Raw genomic sequence first — 21,822 nt, 5'->3', positions numbered from 1 at the left:
AATGACACCGTAAGTTATTAAAGAATGGAATTTTGCATAGTACACCGAAACTAAAGCCTCTGTTGTGACATTACCTCTTAATCTACGGAGGCCGAAACAAATACTACTTAATTTTTTGTAGAGTTGAGAAATATGCTCATTCCAAGTTAGTTTCGAACTAATGGTGACATTAAGAAATTCAGTTGAAATAGAAAAGTCGACTTTTTGTTATATACCATTACGTAAGGAATAAATTTATTTTGAGGAGGATAATAAAAATTTAGCAAGGAAGTTTTATCATTGTTTAAAACTAATTTATTGCTACTTATCCAGTTACTTAATCGTGAAAACGCAGTGTTTAAATTATATTCAATATCAAATCGTGAATTACTTGTAATAATAACATTGGTGTCATCAGCAAATAAAACACATTTATTAGGCAACATTTCATGTGTCAAATCATTGATGTAAATAAGAAAGAGCAATGGACCAAGCACTGATCCTTGAGGTACACCAGTTAGTATTGTACCTTTATAACTACTAAATTTATGCATTTTGCCATTATTTTCATTCGTAATTTGAACTATCTGGTACATATCCTTCAAGTAAGACTCGATGCATTTATTGGCAGTTCCTCTTATACCATAAAAGCATAATTTTTTTAAGTAAGAGATCATGATTTACAGTGTCAAATGCTTTAGTAAAATAAACAAAGAGTCCAATTGCCCATTTTTTATTATTTATGGCATGCATAACAGTACTAAGAAAATCGAAAATTGCAGAATCAGTAGATTTGCCAGTTAAAAACCCATGTTGTGATAATGATATTAGATTATTGGAATGTAAGTAATTCCTTATCCTATTTGACATTACTGTCTAACTATGAAATGTGAAATCGTTGGTTTTCAACTTGACATTATAGCAGTTTGTTAGAAAGATTTTTTTTTTTTTTTTATCTTGTCTCCAGCATTTCTGGGCGACCAAGGCATCGTAGTTGAACTATGCAGACTTGCCTTTTTATTATTTTATCATGATAAAACCCTAGTTTTATGTTTCTATGAATATTTATGATTTGCAGCCATCTATAAATGAAGCTGATTCTCCAAGACCTGATCGAATGATTCCTTCAGAACTTGAAATTGGACCTTCAATGATTCGTGGCTGTGGTAGAGGCGTTTGGACCAAAAAATTTCTTCCCAAAGGAACTCGGCTCGGACCGTTTGGAGGAATTTTAAAAGACTTTCCTAATAGAAAAGAGTTTTGCTGGGAGGTAAGTTCAGTTTTGGTGGTACATGTGTACAAATGCGTACAAATTAGTTTTGTCTGTATACATGATAATGTAAAGAAATGTTTGTTAACCTACACATCCAAATTATTGGCTTAAACTGCGGAAGAAATTCTTTGTTGCTGGAAGTTCTATGGCAATAATAGTAGCGAAATGTACTTGACACCTTAAGACCTATGCTCCTTGCTTATCACTAGTTAAAAAATTCTCACATGGACAAAACTGGAATCTGTCATCAAGTTTTAGCATTTTTTTTTACTAACACAAGTCCTTTAAAAAAATAAGAAGAAAATAAAGAAAAGATAAAAAACAAAGAGTTACAGAAATACCATAGTATACGGAAATTGGAAAACCAAATTTCCTACAATTTATTTTGATAATATCCTAATTTCTCACACTTAATATACGCCATTAATAGGGAAATCGGTTTTCCAGATATCCAACACTGAATTATAAGGGGAACTGGTCCTCCAAGTTCCCTATGACTGACAGGTATGATTACAGTGAACTGTGAAGTTGTGAACTGTGAGTACTAAATTACTTTCTACCGCAGTGCTCATTTTTTACAAGCACAGAATGCATTATATATATATATATATATATATATATATATATATATATATATATATATATATATATATATATATATATAGGCATAGGCAGAGCAAGGAATTGTCTGCTAGGGGGCAGCCCTTATGGTCCATCTCTGAGGTCTTGGTAGGTAATCATCTTATAGGTGGCATTTTTATTTTTTGTCCAAAAGTTGGGGGACACTGCCCCCCATGCCCCCATAACTCCGCTCATGTATATAGGGTGTTCAGAAAGAACAAAACCTTCGGGGGGAAAATCCATACGGAAACATGAAATTGAATGTGTAACTGAAATGTGTAACGTTTGCTATGAATAATCTTGAAAATATGTAAATCAACTGGTTTTCGAACTGGTCTAGGTTTGGGCCTCTGGAGAACGATCTGAAATTGTGGCTAAATTTCCACTTTGTTTTCCACATGTGGTTCGAAATGTCGAAAATGTATGCATGCAATATAATACGACTACGGAACACCTTCAGTCATACAAAGGGGCCGTGTGGCTCAGTGGTAGAGCGTTTACTTCTGGTGCACGGGGGTCCTTTGTTCGATCCCAGCTGGCTCCAAATGGACTTTGGTGGACAAACACCGTGTGCATGAGTTTTCGCTCGATTCTCCCGTTTCCTCCCACTTTGTTCATTCCACTATTTTCATTAATTTCTCACCGTCTCCTTTCTCCTAGCCAGCATAACCGTGGGACATAAAACATAAATCTTTCATTTAATTTTCATATAAAGAAAAAAATACATTACCTGGACAACGAAGATTTGGGAATTCCAGTTATAAAAAATAAAATGAACACTACACAAAAAAAATTCCGTCAAACGTAAGTTCACAACATCAAAATAATAATAATAATAATAATAATAATAATAATAATAATAATAATAATAATAATAATAATAATAATAATAGTATTTAAAGACTTTCTATGAAATGCCCTCTTTATGATAATTCACTTACAAAAATTCACTTTTTTACGGTATACTCCGAGAGAGAAAAAGGCGGAGCAGTAGCTCCAAGAAATTATCTACTGGTAAAAATGCTGTTGTAGATAGGGATTCTCCCACAATGCATAATATTCCTTGAAATACTATTTACTTGAAAATTCACAGTACATCATACTTAAATATCCATCATACTGCGATCCAATTTTAGTATGTAGTTTCTGCGAAAGAGAACAACCAATTGAGAGTACATACTTGGAGTAAGTACACGTACTGGAAGTTAAGAGAATGGTTCCTTAGGGTGGCTGATGCGATGTGCGAAAGAGAACAACCAATCGAGGTTACTTACTTTGAGTAAGTACACGTACTGGAAGTTACGAGAATGGTTTCTCAGGGTGGCTGATGCGTTGTTCTTTCAACCGGGCAATTCCCAAAGAATTGACAATAGTTCAATACTCAAGGTAAGCACATTGTTGTACGTTAGCATTTTTAAACACTCGTGATTAACCATGTCAGAAATGTCTCAAATCCGTTATTTCAGTAGAGATTCGGAGATAGAAGTTCGATCGAATTTTTTTTTAGTCAGATCATGTGGCACCCAAACATCGGAATTCTTTTTTTTTTTTTTTTTTTTTTTTTTTTTTTTTTTTTTTTTTTTTTTTTTTTTTTTTTTTCAAGTATTGTTTGGCTGATATAGTTTTAGGTCATTGGCGATGTTACAACTACCCATGTGCTGATTTTGCTCGACTTTTGCCAGACTATCTTTTTTTTTTTTTTTCTGTGATTGATCGCCCACTGCGAGAAGCATTTTGGGCATCGCAATTTCCAAAACAAAAGCGACTGAACAATTGCTTTTGATAACGTATCTTGCCTATAAACAGCACAAATTTGTTCACGGTTCTGCGCAGAATTTGAACCTTTATCGAAATAATATTGTAAAATATAGCGAAGTTTAGCGAGAAGTTCACTCATCTTCACAGCGCAATATCTTACGTCTGATCACGAGAATTCCAACACTTTTTGCACATCTTACTAGCGTCAGCTGTCAAATAGCGTTAAGTCCGACTCGTTGTGACTACTATACTCTCATTTGGAACACTAACGCCATCTTGTGCGCACAAGGCTCAATACTTTCTAGACTGCCTGAAATAATGCCTTTATTACGCATGTTATATTGTTTATATCCAATATTCACCTCTTTGTCTTCCTCTGTTCTTTGACATATTCATCATCAGAATGTATTTAATGCATGTATATGATCACTAGCAGTGACGTATTTAGGATTTTATTTCGGGGGACTCCGCACAACACAGAGAAACAGTGGGGTCAATTGCCGACCTGAGTTTGAGAATCAAATATATTTTAATCGATTGTCTACTAATATATTAGAAAAAAAGTGAACCTCGTATGTCGGTGGAGGATCTTACCCCTCCCCCAGGCAAATCTGAAATGACGCTCGTGCAAACACACGTTGAATATCAACTTAACTGATTTCATTATAGAAAAGAAATTGGAAATATTCAGTTTTGTCTGTGTACGTTTTTACCTGAAAGAAAATGTTGAGACAAGTTGAAGCTCAAATATACTGATCGCAGTTTTAATGGCAACAATTGCAGATTGGTGAATCTTATGTAATATGATACACACAGAAATTTAGCAATGAATCTAACCTTTTATTCTATTCATAGAATAAAAAGGAAACACCCTCTTGGCCTATCTCATTTCCCGGCCTTCTTATTCCCCCCTCTTGATTTTCTTTAACTCAAACATTTACCTTTCTTTATAACTAAACGATGTAAATATTCCTTTGCTATTATAACTAAAGTCCCGTTATGTTGTCCGTGCAAGTTGATGTGGAACACCAGTTTCGCTTATCAGCTCCTCTTAGTTTTGATGTTAGTGACTACGGTCGACTTGAATCACAACTAAAAACGATCGAAAGTATGATAGGAGGAACGAAAGAAAATAACAACCAAGAAAAAGAAACAGAAGAGTAGAATGGACGAAAGAAAGAAAAAAGAACGCAGTTCTTACATGGAATGAAATTTGACAAATATCGTATATATTTCTGAACAAAGATCATAACAATATGGAAAGTCAATGAAATTCTTAGAAATGGTAAGGAGCATTATTGTTGTACGTGGAATGCGAAAAACAAATTTATTTCTGAAGGGAGGGGGCTTGAGCCGATAGCCTCCTAAATACGCCACTGATCCCAAGAATACAATAACATCTAATCTTGTGTAATCATTATAATACTAATCAAATAAGTTGTCTGTTTTCTAACAAATTTTCTTCCAATTATTTCCTTGTTAGATGCTGAAATATGGCGAAATCACATGCTATGTGGATGCATGGGACGTAAGAGCTAGCAATTGGATGAGATATGTTAACTGTGCTCGCTGTAAAGAAGAACAAAATGTCGCTGTTTTCCAGTACAAAGGAAATGTGTATTTCAGTACCACTTGCTCTGTCCCAGCGTATGTTGAACTTCTTGTTTGGTATGGTGATGATGATGATGATTTTGTAACCAGATGGAGTGTTGGTTTTACTGATTTAGAGAGAGCATTGCTCAGAGCACAATATTTTCGTGCAGGTAATTACTAATTTTCTATTAAATTAGTTAATTGTCACTCATACTCTTTAGTGTTGTAATAGCCATTTCGTAACTCTTATAGGCTACTAAAATACGCAGCTGATGAATAAATAATTTCGTTCGCGAATAAAATGCTGTATATTACAGAGGGACATGAACATTTTCATGTCCATGTAGTTTGAATTCTCACCTACATCCTTACGCCACTGAATCATCTACTACATTTTTGAGTTCACTTTTGCCAATGCCTTTTTTTCAAATCTAAAATTAATTTCGGGAAGGGGGGGGGGAGAAATCCTGTGGGTACAGTCATTTATATATTTTAGGTTTGAGATCTGAGGCTGTAATAAATATTTGCCTTGAAGATGTCTCTTTAGGTATTGAAATAAACAAATCTGAAATGACAAGGTCGACGCTGTATGGTGGTAAGGCATGATTGTTCAAATCAGTCTTTAGTTTTGGTCTTATGAAGTGGAAAACGTGAGATTCGATGTTGTTGGGTTGTATTGTGTGACCTTTGGGTGGTCTCCTTTCGTTCGTCAAGATATTTCAGTGGCTATCAATGTCTAGCAATAGCATTCCTTGTCAGCTGTCTTCCAGGAAAATCTTTTTAAATTTTTTAAATGAGCTTTTTGCTGGAGACTCGTCCTGAACAATTTATTGATTTATGTTTAGTATAGGCAGGGCCGTCCCGTCAATTTGTAGGCCCTAGAGCGAAAGTAAATTGCGCAGCCAATGATGTAGGAAGGTGAGGATTCCATATCTAGCATGAATGGCTACAACACCTCCCCTGCCCCACCCAATCTCATTATATTTAGGGATCCCCACGAGACAAGATTTGTGGCTGTCTCGACTCAAAAATGTGCCGTAAAAGTGATGTCTCGACTCGAAAAATGTATATTTCTCTATTGGAAGAGCCGTCTCTTGACTCGAATTTTGTCAGGAAAATCCTGTCTCGACTCGTCTCGTGCGCATCCCTAATTATATTCCTCTGGAAAACAATGCATGACTTTGTGTCTCCATTCCATGACGAATCAGAGATGCTCTGGAGGCTAATGTTAGTCCCATGCCATACAAAGTATTAGTCAAGTAAGTTGCATTTTCTATATGTAGAAGATTTTCAGTTCATTTCGTAAAGCTAAGCATATTGATGCAGAAATATTGAGAACCTGTCTCTTTGATCAGAATTTTCAATTCACCACATATCTAAATCATAAATTAATTATACATTACCAAGTTATCTATTTTCCTTCTGTTGCGTCTTGTATACGTATTTAACGCATATCAATCATGACCAATCGAAACAGTTTCTTGTTAGATGTCGTCGTATATAGCTCTTGAACTACAAATTATAAAAGGGTCTGAATTATAAAAGGGTGTATTTATTTTCAAGAAATACAAGTTTCATAAAGAATCCCTTTATAGCACGTAACATGTAAATCATTAACATTTCAACAAAACGACATATAGGGGTGGGTCCAGACCCTCCTCCCTCTTCGAAACAGAAATGAAAAAAAATTAATTAAGGTTGAAACAAAAAGAAAAGAGAAAAAGAAGAACCAGCGTTAAAAATAAAAAGATACAGCAAGTGTTTGGTCAGTAAGTACGCCAGAAACTTTTACTTAGGGGGGTGTTCAAATTAAAAGGGGGATGTGCTCTCAGAATAGTGATATAATTTTTAAACAAACTCAAAAAAGAAAACAGTATATTATGTTACGCAACTATTGCAATGCTATTATTATTATTATTATTATTATTATTATTATTATTATTATTATTATTATTACCACTACTACTACTACTACTACTACTACTACTACTACTACTACTACTACTACTACTACTACTAATAATAATAATAATAATAATAATAATAATAATAATAATAATAATAATAATAATATCACCTCTTTGCAGTGGTAGGTTCAATAAAGTAAGTTCACACATTTGAGCATTTATTATTAGGCCTATTATTAAACTAAGTAATACAGTGAAACCTCTCAGAACGGACATCGGTGGAACCGATTATTTGTCCGTAAATTAGAGGTGTCCCTAAAAGGAAGAGTTCTCTGTCATAACACCACATCACACATATTTATGGCATGGAAAAATAAGAAAGTTTATCCTCTTTCGAAGATGTCCACTATTGAGAGATGCCCGTTAAGAGAGATTCAATGTATTAGGAATTAACCTCCACTATTTTACCTAGTAATTACATGTGAATTGATTACATACGAATTACTGTAGTCTAATTATTTCGCAAAATTCTGCTATTATTTCAATTTATTCACCCCAGCAAGTTTTAGTGGGTGATTTTTTTTTTTTTTTTTTTTTTTTTTAAATATTAATTGGGAAAAAATTCCCTCGTCCCATGTTGAAATCACATTCGTTTAGTAATTAATACTGTACATAGTTCCAATTTCATTTCATTTAATATTCTAACCCTGTTGTTAACGTTAATTGTTGTAATATTATTTGATCCCTTAATCTCAGTTCCTGCCCCTTCCTGGCTACGTTATTGGCTCTGAATATCTTTCATAAGAAAATTATTCATTGATTTAGTTGTTTTCCAAAAATCCAGTTTTTCAATTTACAAATATTTTGTATCTTTCTGTTTTGTCTTCTTCAATATACCCTAATTTTAATAATCCCAGGGCTCATAGTGTTCTGATCTCATGTAAATAGTGGAAAAGTGCCAAAAAATGGCCAAAAGCACACGAAAAAGTGACCAAAGTCTCATCATGTCCCTTTTTCCCTTTGTCAATTTCTCCATCACCTCTCTCTTTGTTTGTTCTTTTGTTTCTTCTTTACTTCTTTTTGAGCTTCCTCCTTTCTTAGGTTTTCAAAGTATGTTTTGTAGTTACGGTAAGCAGACTTAGCAGATGTAAACAGCTTCTGAGTAAGTGGAACCAGTTCTGGCCTATTTCCGAATTTCTTCATCCCAGACATTATATTTAACTTCGCATTAAGAGTTCTCAAAAACGTGAAATATTCAAATTCATCACCTATTCTTAAGAAGAACATACAAGAAGCATAACACAAGACGAACATGATGAACCACACAAACACACTCACACAACGTTGAACGGAGCGTTAACTATTACGAGAGAAAACTAAAAGATTATTATGATAGAAGAAAGAATAGACACAGAAGGGTTCTCAACCTCACCTTGAGAGCTTAACCATCCTCCAACCGTCCACTGTGCTTTAGAAAGAATAAAAGCTAAAGTGAGAATAAAGCTGACTGTTTCACATGTAGAAGCAAGTTCTGAAGCTTTCAGAAGAGTAATGAGTAACAAATTTCTGCCCTTTTCCATTTGTTTTATATTTTTCTTAAAAAACTGCCAATGCAAAACATAAATCACACGAAAAAGTCACTTTACCTCTCAAAAAAGTAACTTTTAGTGACAATTTTTTTTAAAAAAGTAACTTTTAGTGACCAACTTGAAAAAAAGTAAATTTTAGTTTTAAAAAAGTGACTCGCTATGAGCCCTGTTCCGCTCAATGAATTTACGTGAATAAAAATATACTTTACAAAAATTAAGCTAGCGCCAAATGTGTTCCTGCTTAACACTAGCTTCAATCTAAAAAGTATATAATTCTTACTTCGATCGATCTTTTCATTTCTAAAAACGTCTTGGCTACACCCTTGTAACGTCCGTCCATTGATATACCACTTGCAGAGCAGGCTCAAAACCAGCCACAAGCTTTGGGGTCCATGAATATGTTAGGAGGGGTCAAGTCATTAAAAATTCTCTTATAAATATCTAAATTGTGCATTTTGTATTGAGCTCTGGACTGGACATGAAAAATATAGGGAGGGCCAGGCCCTCCTTAGCTCCCTTTTGGTTGCGAGCCTGTTCCAGAGTAACACTTACCAACTGAATCTGGTGTAGGCTTATTACTATATTGTCAAATTTTCCTTATTGAGGAGGAGTTAGGTGAATGACCGCTCAAGACGTTGCCAATTTCAGTAATCTGCACCTGTCCATCAATCTCTTTTCTCGGAAACGACCGCGGAGCTCAGGAGGGTAGGTATCAGCGGTCTGTTTTGTCAATTGTTTCGGTCGAAACACTGCCCGAAGCAATGAGGTCATGTGGTTCTCGAAGCCGTACGTGAGAACGAGGTCGCTCCGTATTTTGAAGTGAAATAAATAAATAAGAATATTGGCTTCTTTCCTAAACGCTAAACCTTTTTTAACTTGATGTAATCAATAACCTCTATGATACTGATTGTTACAATTGGCTTTGGGGAGTATTCCTTTTCCATCTAGGGGTGTGTGTAAAGAAATTTGGAGGGGTGTTAGGGGGGTGTTGGGGGGGTGTAGATTACTCCCTGTGTTTGGTTACTCTTTCTTATGAGGAGCTTTGTGTAGAGAAAAGGGAGAGGGGAGGACTCAAGTTAAAAATGGACATTATTGTAACGGAACATTTCGAATTCCATTAACTCCATGCTAATCCTATGGACTACAAATGACGATCGATAAACTGGTTCGATCAGATAGACTCTCACGTAGAACTTAAGAAATTGCCACAATCACCAATAATATGAGACTGGTAACATACATTCCAGTTACACTTGTTAAAGAAATTTTCACTTTCGCGGCAACATTCATCCATTTTATAGGATGTTTTTACTGCCGAAAGAGATCTCGTTGCTATCCTTGACGGCATTAAACGAAGGTAAGAAAAAGAAGAAGAAAGAAGACATGAAAAATCGAGTTCGAATTAGCTCGGAAGACTGTATCTTTTTCAATACTCTTTTAAAATATTCGTTTACTCGTGATTTCTTCATAGTTTGTTATTAAAATATTTCCTAGCATATTCTCATTTTATTGTCCTAACAAATCAATATGGGTATGTTGCCAGTATAATAGTTTAGATTGATCGAGCTCCTGGCGTGTAACCTCAGTATTTTATGTCACTCCTCGCCCCCCCCCCCCCCCACCCTTCCTCATTACGAAAGCCCGGCTAAACGAAATAATATATGTTGCTAGGAAAATAGTTTAGAATGATCGAGCTCCTGGTGTGATAACCACAGTATTTTGTCACGCCCCCCCACCCTATTACGAAATTTGGCTACGGGCCTGTATAGGGGCCGCAGTGACTCAGTGGTAGAGCGCTCACCCCTGGTATGTGGGATTCCTGGTTCAATTCCAACTCGTTCTAAATAGGCTTTGTGGTGAACAAACACCATATGTGTGAGTTTTCTCAAGGTTCTTCTGTCTCCTTCCAGTTTCTTCATTCCTTCATTTCGTTCATAATCACTGTTTTTCCCAACCTCAGAGCATAAGCGTAGGACGTTAAACTAAAAAAATAAATTAAATTTCATATAATACTTCATAATAATAAAATTATATAGCGTTTATTATCTTCTAATATATGTGAAGAAACAAGGTGACTCTTAGAAACGGTTACCTTGCTCGCGTGGTCTGGGATCCAACTATACACCTCTCACATCAGAGTTGAGTGCTCTACCAGTGATTAACCTTTTTCCCGACATCCCGATCAAGCTATATTGGGTTCGCTCCCGACGTGTCCTTTTCTTAACCTTCTACGGTATTAGTCGTGTTCATTATGGCACCATCAAAGTTGGATAACTTTACTATGCCTCAGACTCACTTAAGGTTTCCCGTATTTTGACAGTAGAAAACGATTGAATAAGAAATGTATTGTATATGCTTAAAAATCTTTCCTTGTAGTTGCAGGCATTCTTCTTAGATTTCAGCACTTATTTCGTGTTCTGTGCACTTTCTTTAAATGTTGATAAATGATTGATTTTTTTTTAAAGCCATTTCTAATGTGTTATACACTAAGAGTTTATAAAAATTCTGCTTCCATGTACTAATTTGTAAGAGTATTACGAAAGGAAGATCAAGGACGCCTCTGGCGTGTAAAAGACGAGGGAAACGAATAGAACAAAGAATGTTTCTGGACCTCAACTAAATTTACATGAAAGGGAGCCGCGGTGGCTCAGTGGTAGAGCGTTCACCTCTGGTGCTTGGGGTCCCAGGTTCAAACCCTGCTCCCGCTAAGTGAACTAGTGGTGGACAAACACCGTGTGCGTGGATTTTCTCGGGATTCTCCCGTTTCTTCCCACTTTCTTCATTCCACCATTTCATTCATCTCTCATCATCACCGTCTCCTTAGCCTAACCGGCATAACCGTGGGACGTAAAACTCAAAAATTTTATTTCATTTTTCATAAATTTACATCAAAATCATGAAATAAATGGAAAGATAACAGTTGAACTAAGAACTATCAAGAATCGGTTTGTACAATTGAAACGGTGAGTGGAAGAACAATAGTAGCCCAAAAATCACATTTCATGAATATTTCAATAAGAAAATTACGTTATACTGTTCTATCCATGAAACTCGTTTTTAAATTACGTAATAGCTTGAAAACTGTTATAATCAATCCATAAGAATGCGTTGTTCTGTACATTCAACAATTATTTTTGACGTTAAGTATAATGAGTTATTTAGTACTTAAACTGTCCCTTCAAATCATTGGCGTCAGCAGTACATAAACCTTGGCAGGAACAGGCTTCCGGCGGAACTGGGTTCTATAAAATACATGCAAGAAAGCGAGGAGTCGGGGGTGCTTCTTCGGAAAATAAAATTAAAAAAAATAGTCTTCGTATATTGCATTTTAAAGCGTTTTTGTCTTAAAAAACAAACAAAAACTTATTTTTTGTGTTTTATTTTTACCTTAGATAGTCTTTTTTTAATATATGATTCTAAAAAACACTCACACACTTTACATACGATACAGGAGGGGTTAAGAACTATCTCATAAAATGCTTCAACGAACTTCCAACTGAATACAAACAGTTGAAATCAAAATCATTATTCAAAAAACGGATAAGAGAGCTATTATGGCAGAAACTAAGAATATGAAGTGTAATTATATAAGGAACAGCATTAAAAAAAAAGTAGCAAGTAAATGGAAGGATAAACTCAACAGATATTGCCTTATTTTTATTCTTGTGTATGTATATCTATTATGTATAAGCAATTTAATTTTATATTTCTATATGTATAACCAATGTAACTGTATTGCCCCTTAAAGTGAGTCCAAGACTGGTTGGGGCCTGGAGTCTGATATAAATAAATAAAAAAGTGGAACATTCGCAAACACTTCACGGATATTTTGTTCAAGGCTGTTAATATCCCTTGGTTTTAACTTGTACACTTGTTCCTTAGCCCAACACCAAAGGAAGAAGTCGCATAGTTTTAGGTCAGGGCTGCATGCAAGCCATTCTTTCGGTCCCCGGCGGCCAATCCATCTGCCAGGGAAATTGTCATCAACCGATGCTCTCACTGGAATTGCGTAATGGGGCGGAGCTCCATCTACCAGTTGTCATTAATTTGTTATGAGGTTTTTTTAATCGTCTTAGGGTTACGCTTTGCATTCCTATCTTGCTCTTATCTCCACTATCTCTGCACTTGCACTACCGACTTCCAAACTTCATACCTGGCAGCAATCTTATCTGTGTCTTCTTAGCTGTATACACCAACCATTTTGCGGTTTTCACTGGACCAACTTCTGAAATCATAAATGGTAAACTTCACATTAGTAAACAGTATTACACGCCATCTAAGCTGATGCTAGTTTCTAGGATAATCTAAATTCAAAATAGATATTGAGTTTACAACCATCCTGTACATAGATACACAATGCAATAGTACTACTTGTTCTTCGTATTTCTTTCCAGTACTTCTTCCACATAAGTATTTTCAATCTTTATCCATTTCTTCTCTTACACAAAATTTTGGGAGACGTGTTCCCCTCCCTCCTCCCATCTGCCAGAGACACCCGTGGAAAGAGCATCGCAATATAAGGAAGAAATAAAGTTCGTCTATATTAGCGTTGTTAGGATGTGTATAGTGAGAATGTGAAAGGGAGACGTCATATGGTTGAAATTCTAAAGCAGGCATGGAGAGCGAGTTACTTGTCAGAAAGTATTGAACATATTAGGGGCCGTTCACATATTACCTAAGGCTATTTTTGACCAATTTTTATCCCTCCCACCCCTTGTCATACTTCGTAACGCAAGGCCGAATTATGTCATTCTTCGTAACGCAAGGCCGAATTATGTCATACTTCGTAACGCAAGGCCGAATTCTCCCCCCCCCCCCCTCTGTCACGTAACGCTTTTAAATTTTTGTTTTTTTCACAAATTTTGCTTATTTTGGGGGTTATTACAATAAAAAGAAACTAATTTTGATGGCAGAACTTTTACAAAATGTTTGTATTCTGAATAAATTTGTAGTGTATTTTTCACCAACAAACTAATGTATAAAAAAATGATAGTGCCGTAATAATATTTTAACCCCATAGGATTATTTAATTAATCAGTCTTAATTCTTCGATATTATATATTGTCGTTTTCCCAAGGAGATCGCACTCATTCTTTTAGTTATCAATAATTAGCAAGAGGAAGTACTGCCGGAAGATGCAAATGAAACAGGATCCAAAGAACTGATATCGACCTTTTCTTCTGAGATCTAGGATGCTTCGTCTATTTGAAGTTTGCCAGTGTCGACAATACAAAGATCTCGTTGACCACGTATTCGACGAGGCTGCACACGTGGAAGAGCAGGGGCATCTCACTTTGAACAAGCTTTCGAGCATCTTCTTTGGACTTTGGACTTCAGTTCGTCTCTTCTGAATTCTCGTTGTCCTCAATCAGTGTCAGAATGCGAATAAATTCGATTTCTCCAGGAAAATTCAAGTCCAAAGAACAAAAAATTCAGTACGATATTAATATCGACGAATTCAGTTTTTTAATATCTTATTTTGTTCTACATTTCGTCGCGGAAAATATTATTTCGCGTAAAAGAGTTTCTTCTATTTCACATGCGAAACTCCTTAGGAGAATAGAGTGGGTAATGATTCAGATCAAAAGCTTTGAATCATATTTTCAGAAATAGTGATACGAGTGGAAACGCAAGGGCATTTTCAAGCGATGGTTACGATCGCTACCAACTAACTCCAGAAAAGGTTCGTGTGTAATACATGCAGAGTTCGTCACCAGTCATGTTGGTGTCTAGTAGCGTCTTAATCCCTTCTCCATGGTTCATTTTAAATAAGCTATATGCTCGTAATTTTCCAAAACAATAGAAATATTTATAAAAAAGAAAAGAACTGAATAAAATTATTGTTAAAACATTGCATACAAACCTGAGAATAAAAAAATATAGCAAAAAAATCATGCGTTAGGTAACGAAGGCGCAAAATCCCTCTCTCCCCTTGCCGCGTTACGTAATATGTGAACAAACCCCTTATCACGTAATGCTTTAAAAAATACATTGTAAACACTTTCTCCGGGCTTGTAATATACAGATTGTAAAATGAGTGTACTGATCCTTTACTTTCACGGATCTCGATATAACGGGTTTTGGAAACAACAGGCAAAATCTAGATTAAGTCTGATAGGCCTGATTTTAATCGAAAAATGTTCAATTCATTGCAATACAGGTTATATTTACAGTGTACAAGATAATTTAGTAATTTACATTTTTATATTGGATACTGTGCTTGATTAAAAGTATAATACTGTATATTATTCCTGTTTCTTTCATAATGTAATTGTGGATATGAGCCACTGTTCACTTAGTGTCGGAACTTACGGACAATTGGCAACATCGGACCGCTATTGCGTCATTTTAGTTCGCTAAAACGAGGAACAAGTGTGTTGAAATCTATACGTATTTAAATACTAGCCCTAAGAAGTTTCCAGTAAGGACTCGTTCTCCTTCGTCTTCACATTCTCCCAAAAAGAAAACTCGTGTGTTTTGAAAGCTTTTGACAAATTGAAACGAACAACAGAGGGGTAAGCAAAACCTGTTTTAATGAATTCATGTAATTAGTTGTATTTAAAAATCATCTGCACTGAATACCCTACTGTGCACCTGTTACTTGTTAGCTCAAAAACTCAGATAACATGAAAATAAATTGAAACATTGAGGATGTTAGAACCGACAAGTCGCTCTCGGGATTTTGTAAAACTTATGCGTGGAAGAGCGTAAAATACGGGACTTGACCTGGGTTGCAATTAAATGAACTGAACACTTACAAAATGAAATAGATTGTGACGTCAGGGTTCCTACTGGTCAAGGAAGTCAGGGAAAATGGATCAGGTCAGGGAAACTTCTAGGGAAAAAGACTGGAAATCAGGGAAAGTCAGTGAAATTTTATAAAATATATTTTTTCTAACATTAATTGTACACCAATTTCAGCTTAGCCAACCATTAATGATCACAGTACGGAACGCTGCTCTGATTTTTATGGGTAGTAAGTGAAATGTACGTATGAGCAATTTATTATAATTTATCTCTATAGAATAAATGTTCTTATATATAAATATTCACCCTTATTTATTGCTTATTTATATGTCAACGTCATCCTACACCTTTCATGAAATTCAGGGAATTTCCTGCCAAAAGTCAGCGAAGGTCAGGAAGAAGTCAGGGAAATAGATTTCTCCAGACCAGTAGGAACCCTGAATATTGAAAGGATAGAAATTGGTAAGAAGAGAAATAGCTGTTAGGATAGGTTAATTTAGTTGTACTTACTTACAGGTTTCGGTGTTCTTTTTCTCATTGGTTCCATTGGTAGATCGACACTCTTCCATTCGTGAGTTTCCTTGATCCTTCCTTTCAGGTAGACGATGAAGCGGATGAAAATTAAGGTTCAGCGTGACTTAAACAGAGAAACTGGTGTCTTTGCGGTGATTAACTTAACTGAGATTAAAAATTACTTTGCAAATGACGAGAGATTGTTATTAATAACTTAACAGCGTTAAAGATAGTAAATGCTCGTAAAGCTAAAGCAAGGAGTAATTTTTAAAAAACTCAAAATTGTAGTTTGCGCTGTACATGTTGCTTTAAACTTCGACTACCTCTTTTAAAACTCTTCCGTGGTTTTTGCTTAATGTCCCTTCTTGGTTATTCCCTGGTTCATCGACGATTTCTCCTGTGACGTAGGTGAGGTGATGATAGGAATGTGGGTAGAGAATCAATCTGTTGTTTTATTGATTAAAAAATTACATATGTAAGAATAAGACGACAGACAACAGAAAATCTTTGTTTGTAAAGTAAATGAACTTAGGGTGAAAAAAAGATTGAAATGTGACTTCAATGTTATTGAAACGGTGATGTTTTACACTGAGTTGACTTTTAAAATAAAATGTCCCAATGTTCAAAATAAAATAACTCAGAATTACAAATACATAACAATTGTATGTATCTTTACACTACTACTAATGGTCATTCTTCATTTTTGCTTTCCAGGTCAATATTTTCATCACCCTCACTTATACTCCTCTTACAAAGAAAGTTCTAGTGTACAAAGAACTTTGTTTTCTGAAATGAACGTAAGTAATTCTTACGTTTTATCAATAGACGATACAGAGGTGGATGATGATGTGATAATAATGGAAGACAATAGTTCATTCTCTAATAATTCAAATATTGAATTACAGCCAGAGAGTGCAGTTGTGGTGCCTCCAAGCAATTTCCAGGTGCAAGATACATACTATGACACTGAGGAAATAACTCATACGTACGCAGATAATAATGAAAGTGAGTTTTTGCGCCTTGCGGATGACAGTAATAAATATGAAAATGTTGACATACTTGAAGAAATGTTTGTAAGTGAAGATAGTGAACGTTTGTTTCTAAATTATAGCAGCTCTGAAGAATCTTTTGTCGGTTTTGCCGACAAAGAACCAACTAAATCTGTTCTGTGTGATGATAATAATAATAACCAGCAAACGGAAAATGTTTCGATGCTTCACCTAAGTTCCAAACCATCAGATTCAGAAAGTTACCATAATGAATCACAACGAGTATCTGACTGTGAAAACGATACTTACCTGCGTATTTGTAAAGAACAGAGTGCACGTCCACCTTCACGTAGTCGTAAAACATGTTTCCGTTGTAGATATTGCAGCCAAGGATTCAGAGTGAACTGGCTTTTGCAAAATCATCTTAGTCGGTGTGATTCGAAATACCGAAAAATGTACCGGTACATGAATTCAAGAGTGGTGCCCTATCAATGCACACACTGTCACTGTAAATTCAAGTTTAGTGCTAGTCTTAGGAACCATAGTATCACTCATACAGGAGAATTGTGCCACCGATGTGTAATTTGTGGGAAGCTATTTAAATTCAGTTGGATTCTTGGAGTGCATCTCCAGACACACAGAACGAAGTCAAGTAATTTGTTGCATTAATGAAGTATTAATATGCGTATTGTATAAATGGAGAGCGTTAGTACACAATGGAACCAGAATAAGCTGTAGCTTTCCTTTCAGTTTCATTTTACTGAAACCAGGTAAGAGCTTTGGACTGGAAATTTATGTTTGTATATAATTGTGCACAATGAAATTTGCTTATAGCTATAACAAGAGTAATTTTGATTACCTAGTTTTTGTAAAGCCGATGGTTGCTTTCATATACAACTAGAATTTGTGCTTTTGACATCAAGACAGTATTATTACGTTTCACAAAGTATTAAGTGTTATTCTCATGTTTTGTTCACTGCCGTCTTTTTAGTGATGAGTGGGTGTCGAATGGGTGCTATGGTATACATACACTTTTAAAATGGCAGTATTTTTTATTATTAATACGAGGAGAAGTCAGAAAGTAAAGGGACTTCCGAGAAAAGGTTCATTTTATTCTAATGATAGAAAACTGAAACATACATTAGTTTTCTACATAATCTTCCTGCATTTCAACGCACTTTTCCCAGCGTTTCACAAGTTTTTTGATTCCGTTAGACAAAAAATTTGTTACTTGCAACCAATTTTTCACCGCATCAATGACTAGCTGGTGGTTGACATTTAAATTTCTTAACTTCTGATGATGATGGGTGTTTCCGATTCGTGATGATGTATCCCAAGTTTCATCTACAGTAACAATATGCTGTGAAAATCCATCTCCCTCGCGACAATAATGGGCCAAATATTTACGAGAGATGTCCAACATTTGTGCCTTATGCTTCGCGATAAACAGCTGTCACCACACTGCGCTTGTATTCGACGAATAATTTCCGCAGGTTTAACACATTCCGGAAACAAAAAGCGAATCACTGCCCTCATTTCCTCCTTGGTGCAGATCAACAATGGAGCTGCCATGTTTAACGATCTGCTACACTCCAACGACTAACGCGGAAATGAGTGATACGTTGCGTGGAAGTGTTGCAGACGACACCAATTAAGCGCTGGATACTAGCAGTGTTACCAAACCCTAGTGAGAGAAATTGCAGGAGTCCCTTTACTTTCTGACTTCCCCTCGTATTTTATGTCATTTCAACGGTCATTTTTTAATATTGTAAGTTTATAGAAATTCTATGTTAAATTGAAACTCAAAGCACTTTTTTTTTTTCTTTCCACTTTGTAACAGGAATTCAAAGGGCATAGTTGTACATCACTACATCGGTTTTGTTTACTGTAACTTTTTAATGGTAAACCTACCACTCAATTGGTGCTTTGTACTCTTTCTTGTTTCAATGTTCCTGTGTAATCTTTTAGTCGAATTTCAGCTTTTAAGTAAACGTTCCCCCCGTTAAAGTTAACATAAATGTCTTTCAATAGAAGAAATGGTATAGAGCTTGTATTTTATAATTTCTGCGGTCATTTTCTGTTATATAAAAGTTTTGTTTCAAATAAACCCACTCTTTTTAAATTTTCTTTGAACATTAATACAACTTAAAATACTTATCCTTTACTATATTTGATTTTGAAACACTTTTCAGCTTAGATGCTGTCATAGAAATATCGCAAAGTTTACAGAAAATCTTTAATAAATAAATAAACAAATAAATGAAATGAGATTGGCGTCCATCTCAAGCGTGAGGAAAGTTGTGATTTTGTTGCTTTCAGTACATCTAGCGACATTATGACTAAAGTGTTAAGTGTAGTTTTACTTCGGTTTATTCTAGTTTACCAATTCAAATATTTGTAATATTTATAATTAATAAGACACATGTAAATGACTTAAGAAATGAAAAATGTTTTTGTTTTTATATTGTGGTACTTATATTTAGATTTCGAACGTTTGATGGGTAAAATTTATAACATTTTTTAAATATAGATTGCATTGTGTAATATAAGGAAGGTGCTTAATGAGCTTCAATAATGGAACAGTTTCTTATTAGAAATGAGCAGAATATTTTCATCTGTCTAGCTTCAGATAACATCAGTCACATATTATTCAAGAAGACTTGTTGGAGAAAATAATTATTTTAACGCGTTAAGTTTAAAAAAAATAATAAATGTAAAAAGTAATTAAAAAGTGTTAACATGTAACGGAATAAGTAAGTTTTCCTCATTCAAGCTTTTAAAATCTAATTTTCCTTATATTTTTTAATCTTCCATTTGTTATATAGACACATTTATTAACAGGAATGCCTTTTTAATTCTTGGTGGCGCAAAGAAGAAAAAAAAAGTATATGCTTCAATGACTTGTTTGCAATTTTTATCCAAATTACCTGAATCTGTATATAACTCTGATCTTGTGATTTTTATGAAGAATATTTCAAAGAAGCAAAGAAGATATGTGACGCTTGCATTCTTTATATGCTTCACGTATTTTGATTTTCTTTTTCAAATGAGGATAATATAATGATTTATCACAAGGTTTTTCCGTATGGAAGACCATTAAATACTTTCTTTATATAGTATTGATCCTTTAGATTTTATATAAATGTGAATGGTTTATCGTACTTTATTCTGTGCGTAGCATCGTTTCTGCATGGGAAATACTTGTACTTTGTGTTTTGGTCTTGGTGTTTAGTGAATTTCATTGTACACAGAAGATTCTTATATACAGTCTCACTACCACGACTTTTGTAAAAAATATAATGTGTATTATACATACTCAGAGAGAAAGAGAAAACTTATATTAGTTGGTTTGATAGATATTTTTCTATAGCAAATACTTGCATTTGTTTTTAAATGTAGATAGAACTTTTCAAAAGAATGTTTTCGTATCTTTTCTAAGATAGTTTATTTATATTTTGTTTTGTCTGAACTAAATTTTAAAATAAACTTCTATGTAACATATTTTTGTGTATCTGTACATCAGTGTCTGAGTGTTCTGCCTCAAGGTAGGTTCTAGCCCATCTACCCTGACGCAGCTAGTTATAGCTAAAAGAGTAGAGTAGGAATAGAATGAGAAGCTTTTTTTTTTCCTGTGGTTCAACAAATTTAAACTTGAAATTGAGAATTCGAGTACAAAGATAGGTTGAGAATTAAAATGAGGAAACCAGATCCTTTACAAAGAATTCGTCTGCCTGTTTAGTATATACTATTGGTAGGTTAGAGTTTAGCCTTTCTGTTCAGCGCCGAAGCTGTATGAAGCATAAATCTACTGCTTAAAGTGAAATCCAAACCAACGTAATGCGTTGAAGTTTTAATGCTTCCCATCGAGAATCGAACCCGGTGCACCAGAGGCGTTGGGAATGTGTCGATCCCATCGCCCACTTGTTCAGAACTTCAATAGCCATTAAAGTTGGCGGGTTCATCACCCGTTCCGTAAAACTCCTGCTGTGGATGATCGCTTCGATAACCAATCTAACATAGGGGAATGATGTTACTGTACAAAATGATGTCTCCGATGAAGCTGGTATGACCTTCCTCTGACAATTGACTATGATTTGATAACGGCAGGTAGATCTTCTGTTGTGACCTGCCAACGGTTTATGGACCGGATTCTCTTATTTTAATTATTTTTCCTTGGCGGTGTTTCTGATTTTGGTTGCCCTGGCGTCTTGTGATGACGGAATGAATCATGTTGGCACCTCGGGCTGCTGTGACGGTCTGACGGTCTGTGCACTTCCCAACTGCACCGAACTGAAATTCCGGCTATAGCTCACAGTCAGAACTCATGTAACAGGTCATGTTATTTGTTAACTTCGGTATTGCATACAGGCGAGAAACACACACACACAAAACACTAAAGAGAAACAATATGTGTTGTCTTATATAGCCTCAAAGTTGTAAAGAGACTGGTAACGCCATTTAATCAACCTTAAGTTTCAAATTTGAATCCAATACTGAATCGATTTTTTTTATTTATTATTATCATTATTATTATTATTATTATTATTATTATTATTATTATTATTATTATTATTATTATTATTATTATTATTATTATTATTATTATTATTTTAATTATTTATTTGGACACATGTTTTACGTTCCACGACTTTACCGTTTAAGATAACAGAGGGCGGCAAGAAATGCATGACAATATTGAAATGAATAGTCAGAGGACGATACATAATACCTATGCCTTTAACCAGTTTTATAATTATGAAAGTTTGAAATTATACACCTAAAGACTTGATAAATTAGTAAGAGTAAGAATAAATGTAAGATTAATTACAATTTTATTCCGATTTGTTTTAACG

The 21,822-nt window shown here is 34.9% G+C and overlaps 1 protein-coding gene across 3 annotated transcripts in view; it reads left to right on the top strand.

The window, feature by feature from the left end:
• The window catches only part of LOC145685759 (uncharacterized), a 115,855-nt gene extending 95,385 nt beyond the window's left edge, over positions 1 to 20,470 (top strand). For all 3 annotated transcript variants that reach the window (XM_081758265.1, XM_081758267.1, XM_081758266.1), the window contains 3 exons: positions 1,058 to 1,249; positions 5,115 to 5,394; positions 16,695 to 20,470. In XM_081758265.1, coding sequence (XP_081614391.1) covers positions 1,058 to 1,249; positions 5,115 to 5,394; positions 16,695 to 17,638 — 1,416 coding nt within the window. In that variant the 3' untranslated portion in view covers positions 17,639 to 20,470. The remainder of the gene's footprint in view (positions 1 to 1,057; positions 1,250 to 5,114; positions 5,395 to 16,694) is intronic.
• Positions 20,471 to 21,822: the final 1,352 nt, after the last annotated feature.

The sequence above is a fragment of the Thermobia domestica genome, chromosome 5 (assembly GCF_964235325.1).
Source record: "Thermobia domestica chromosome 5, izTheDome1.hap1.1, whole genome shotgun sequence".
Classification (NCBI taxonomy): domain Eukaryota; kingdom Metazoa; phylum Arthropoda; class Insecta; order Zygentoma; family Lepismatidae; genus Thermobia; species Thermobia domestica.
The sequence above is the reverse complement of the archived record's forward strand: the minus strand, read 5'-3'. Positions and strand labels throughout refer to the sequence as shown.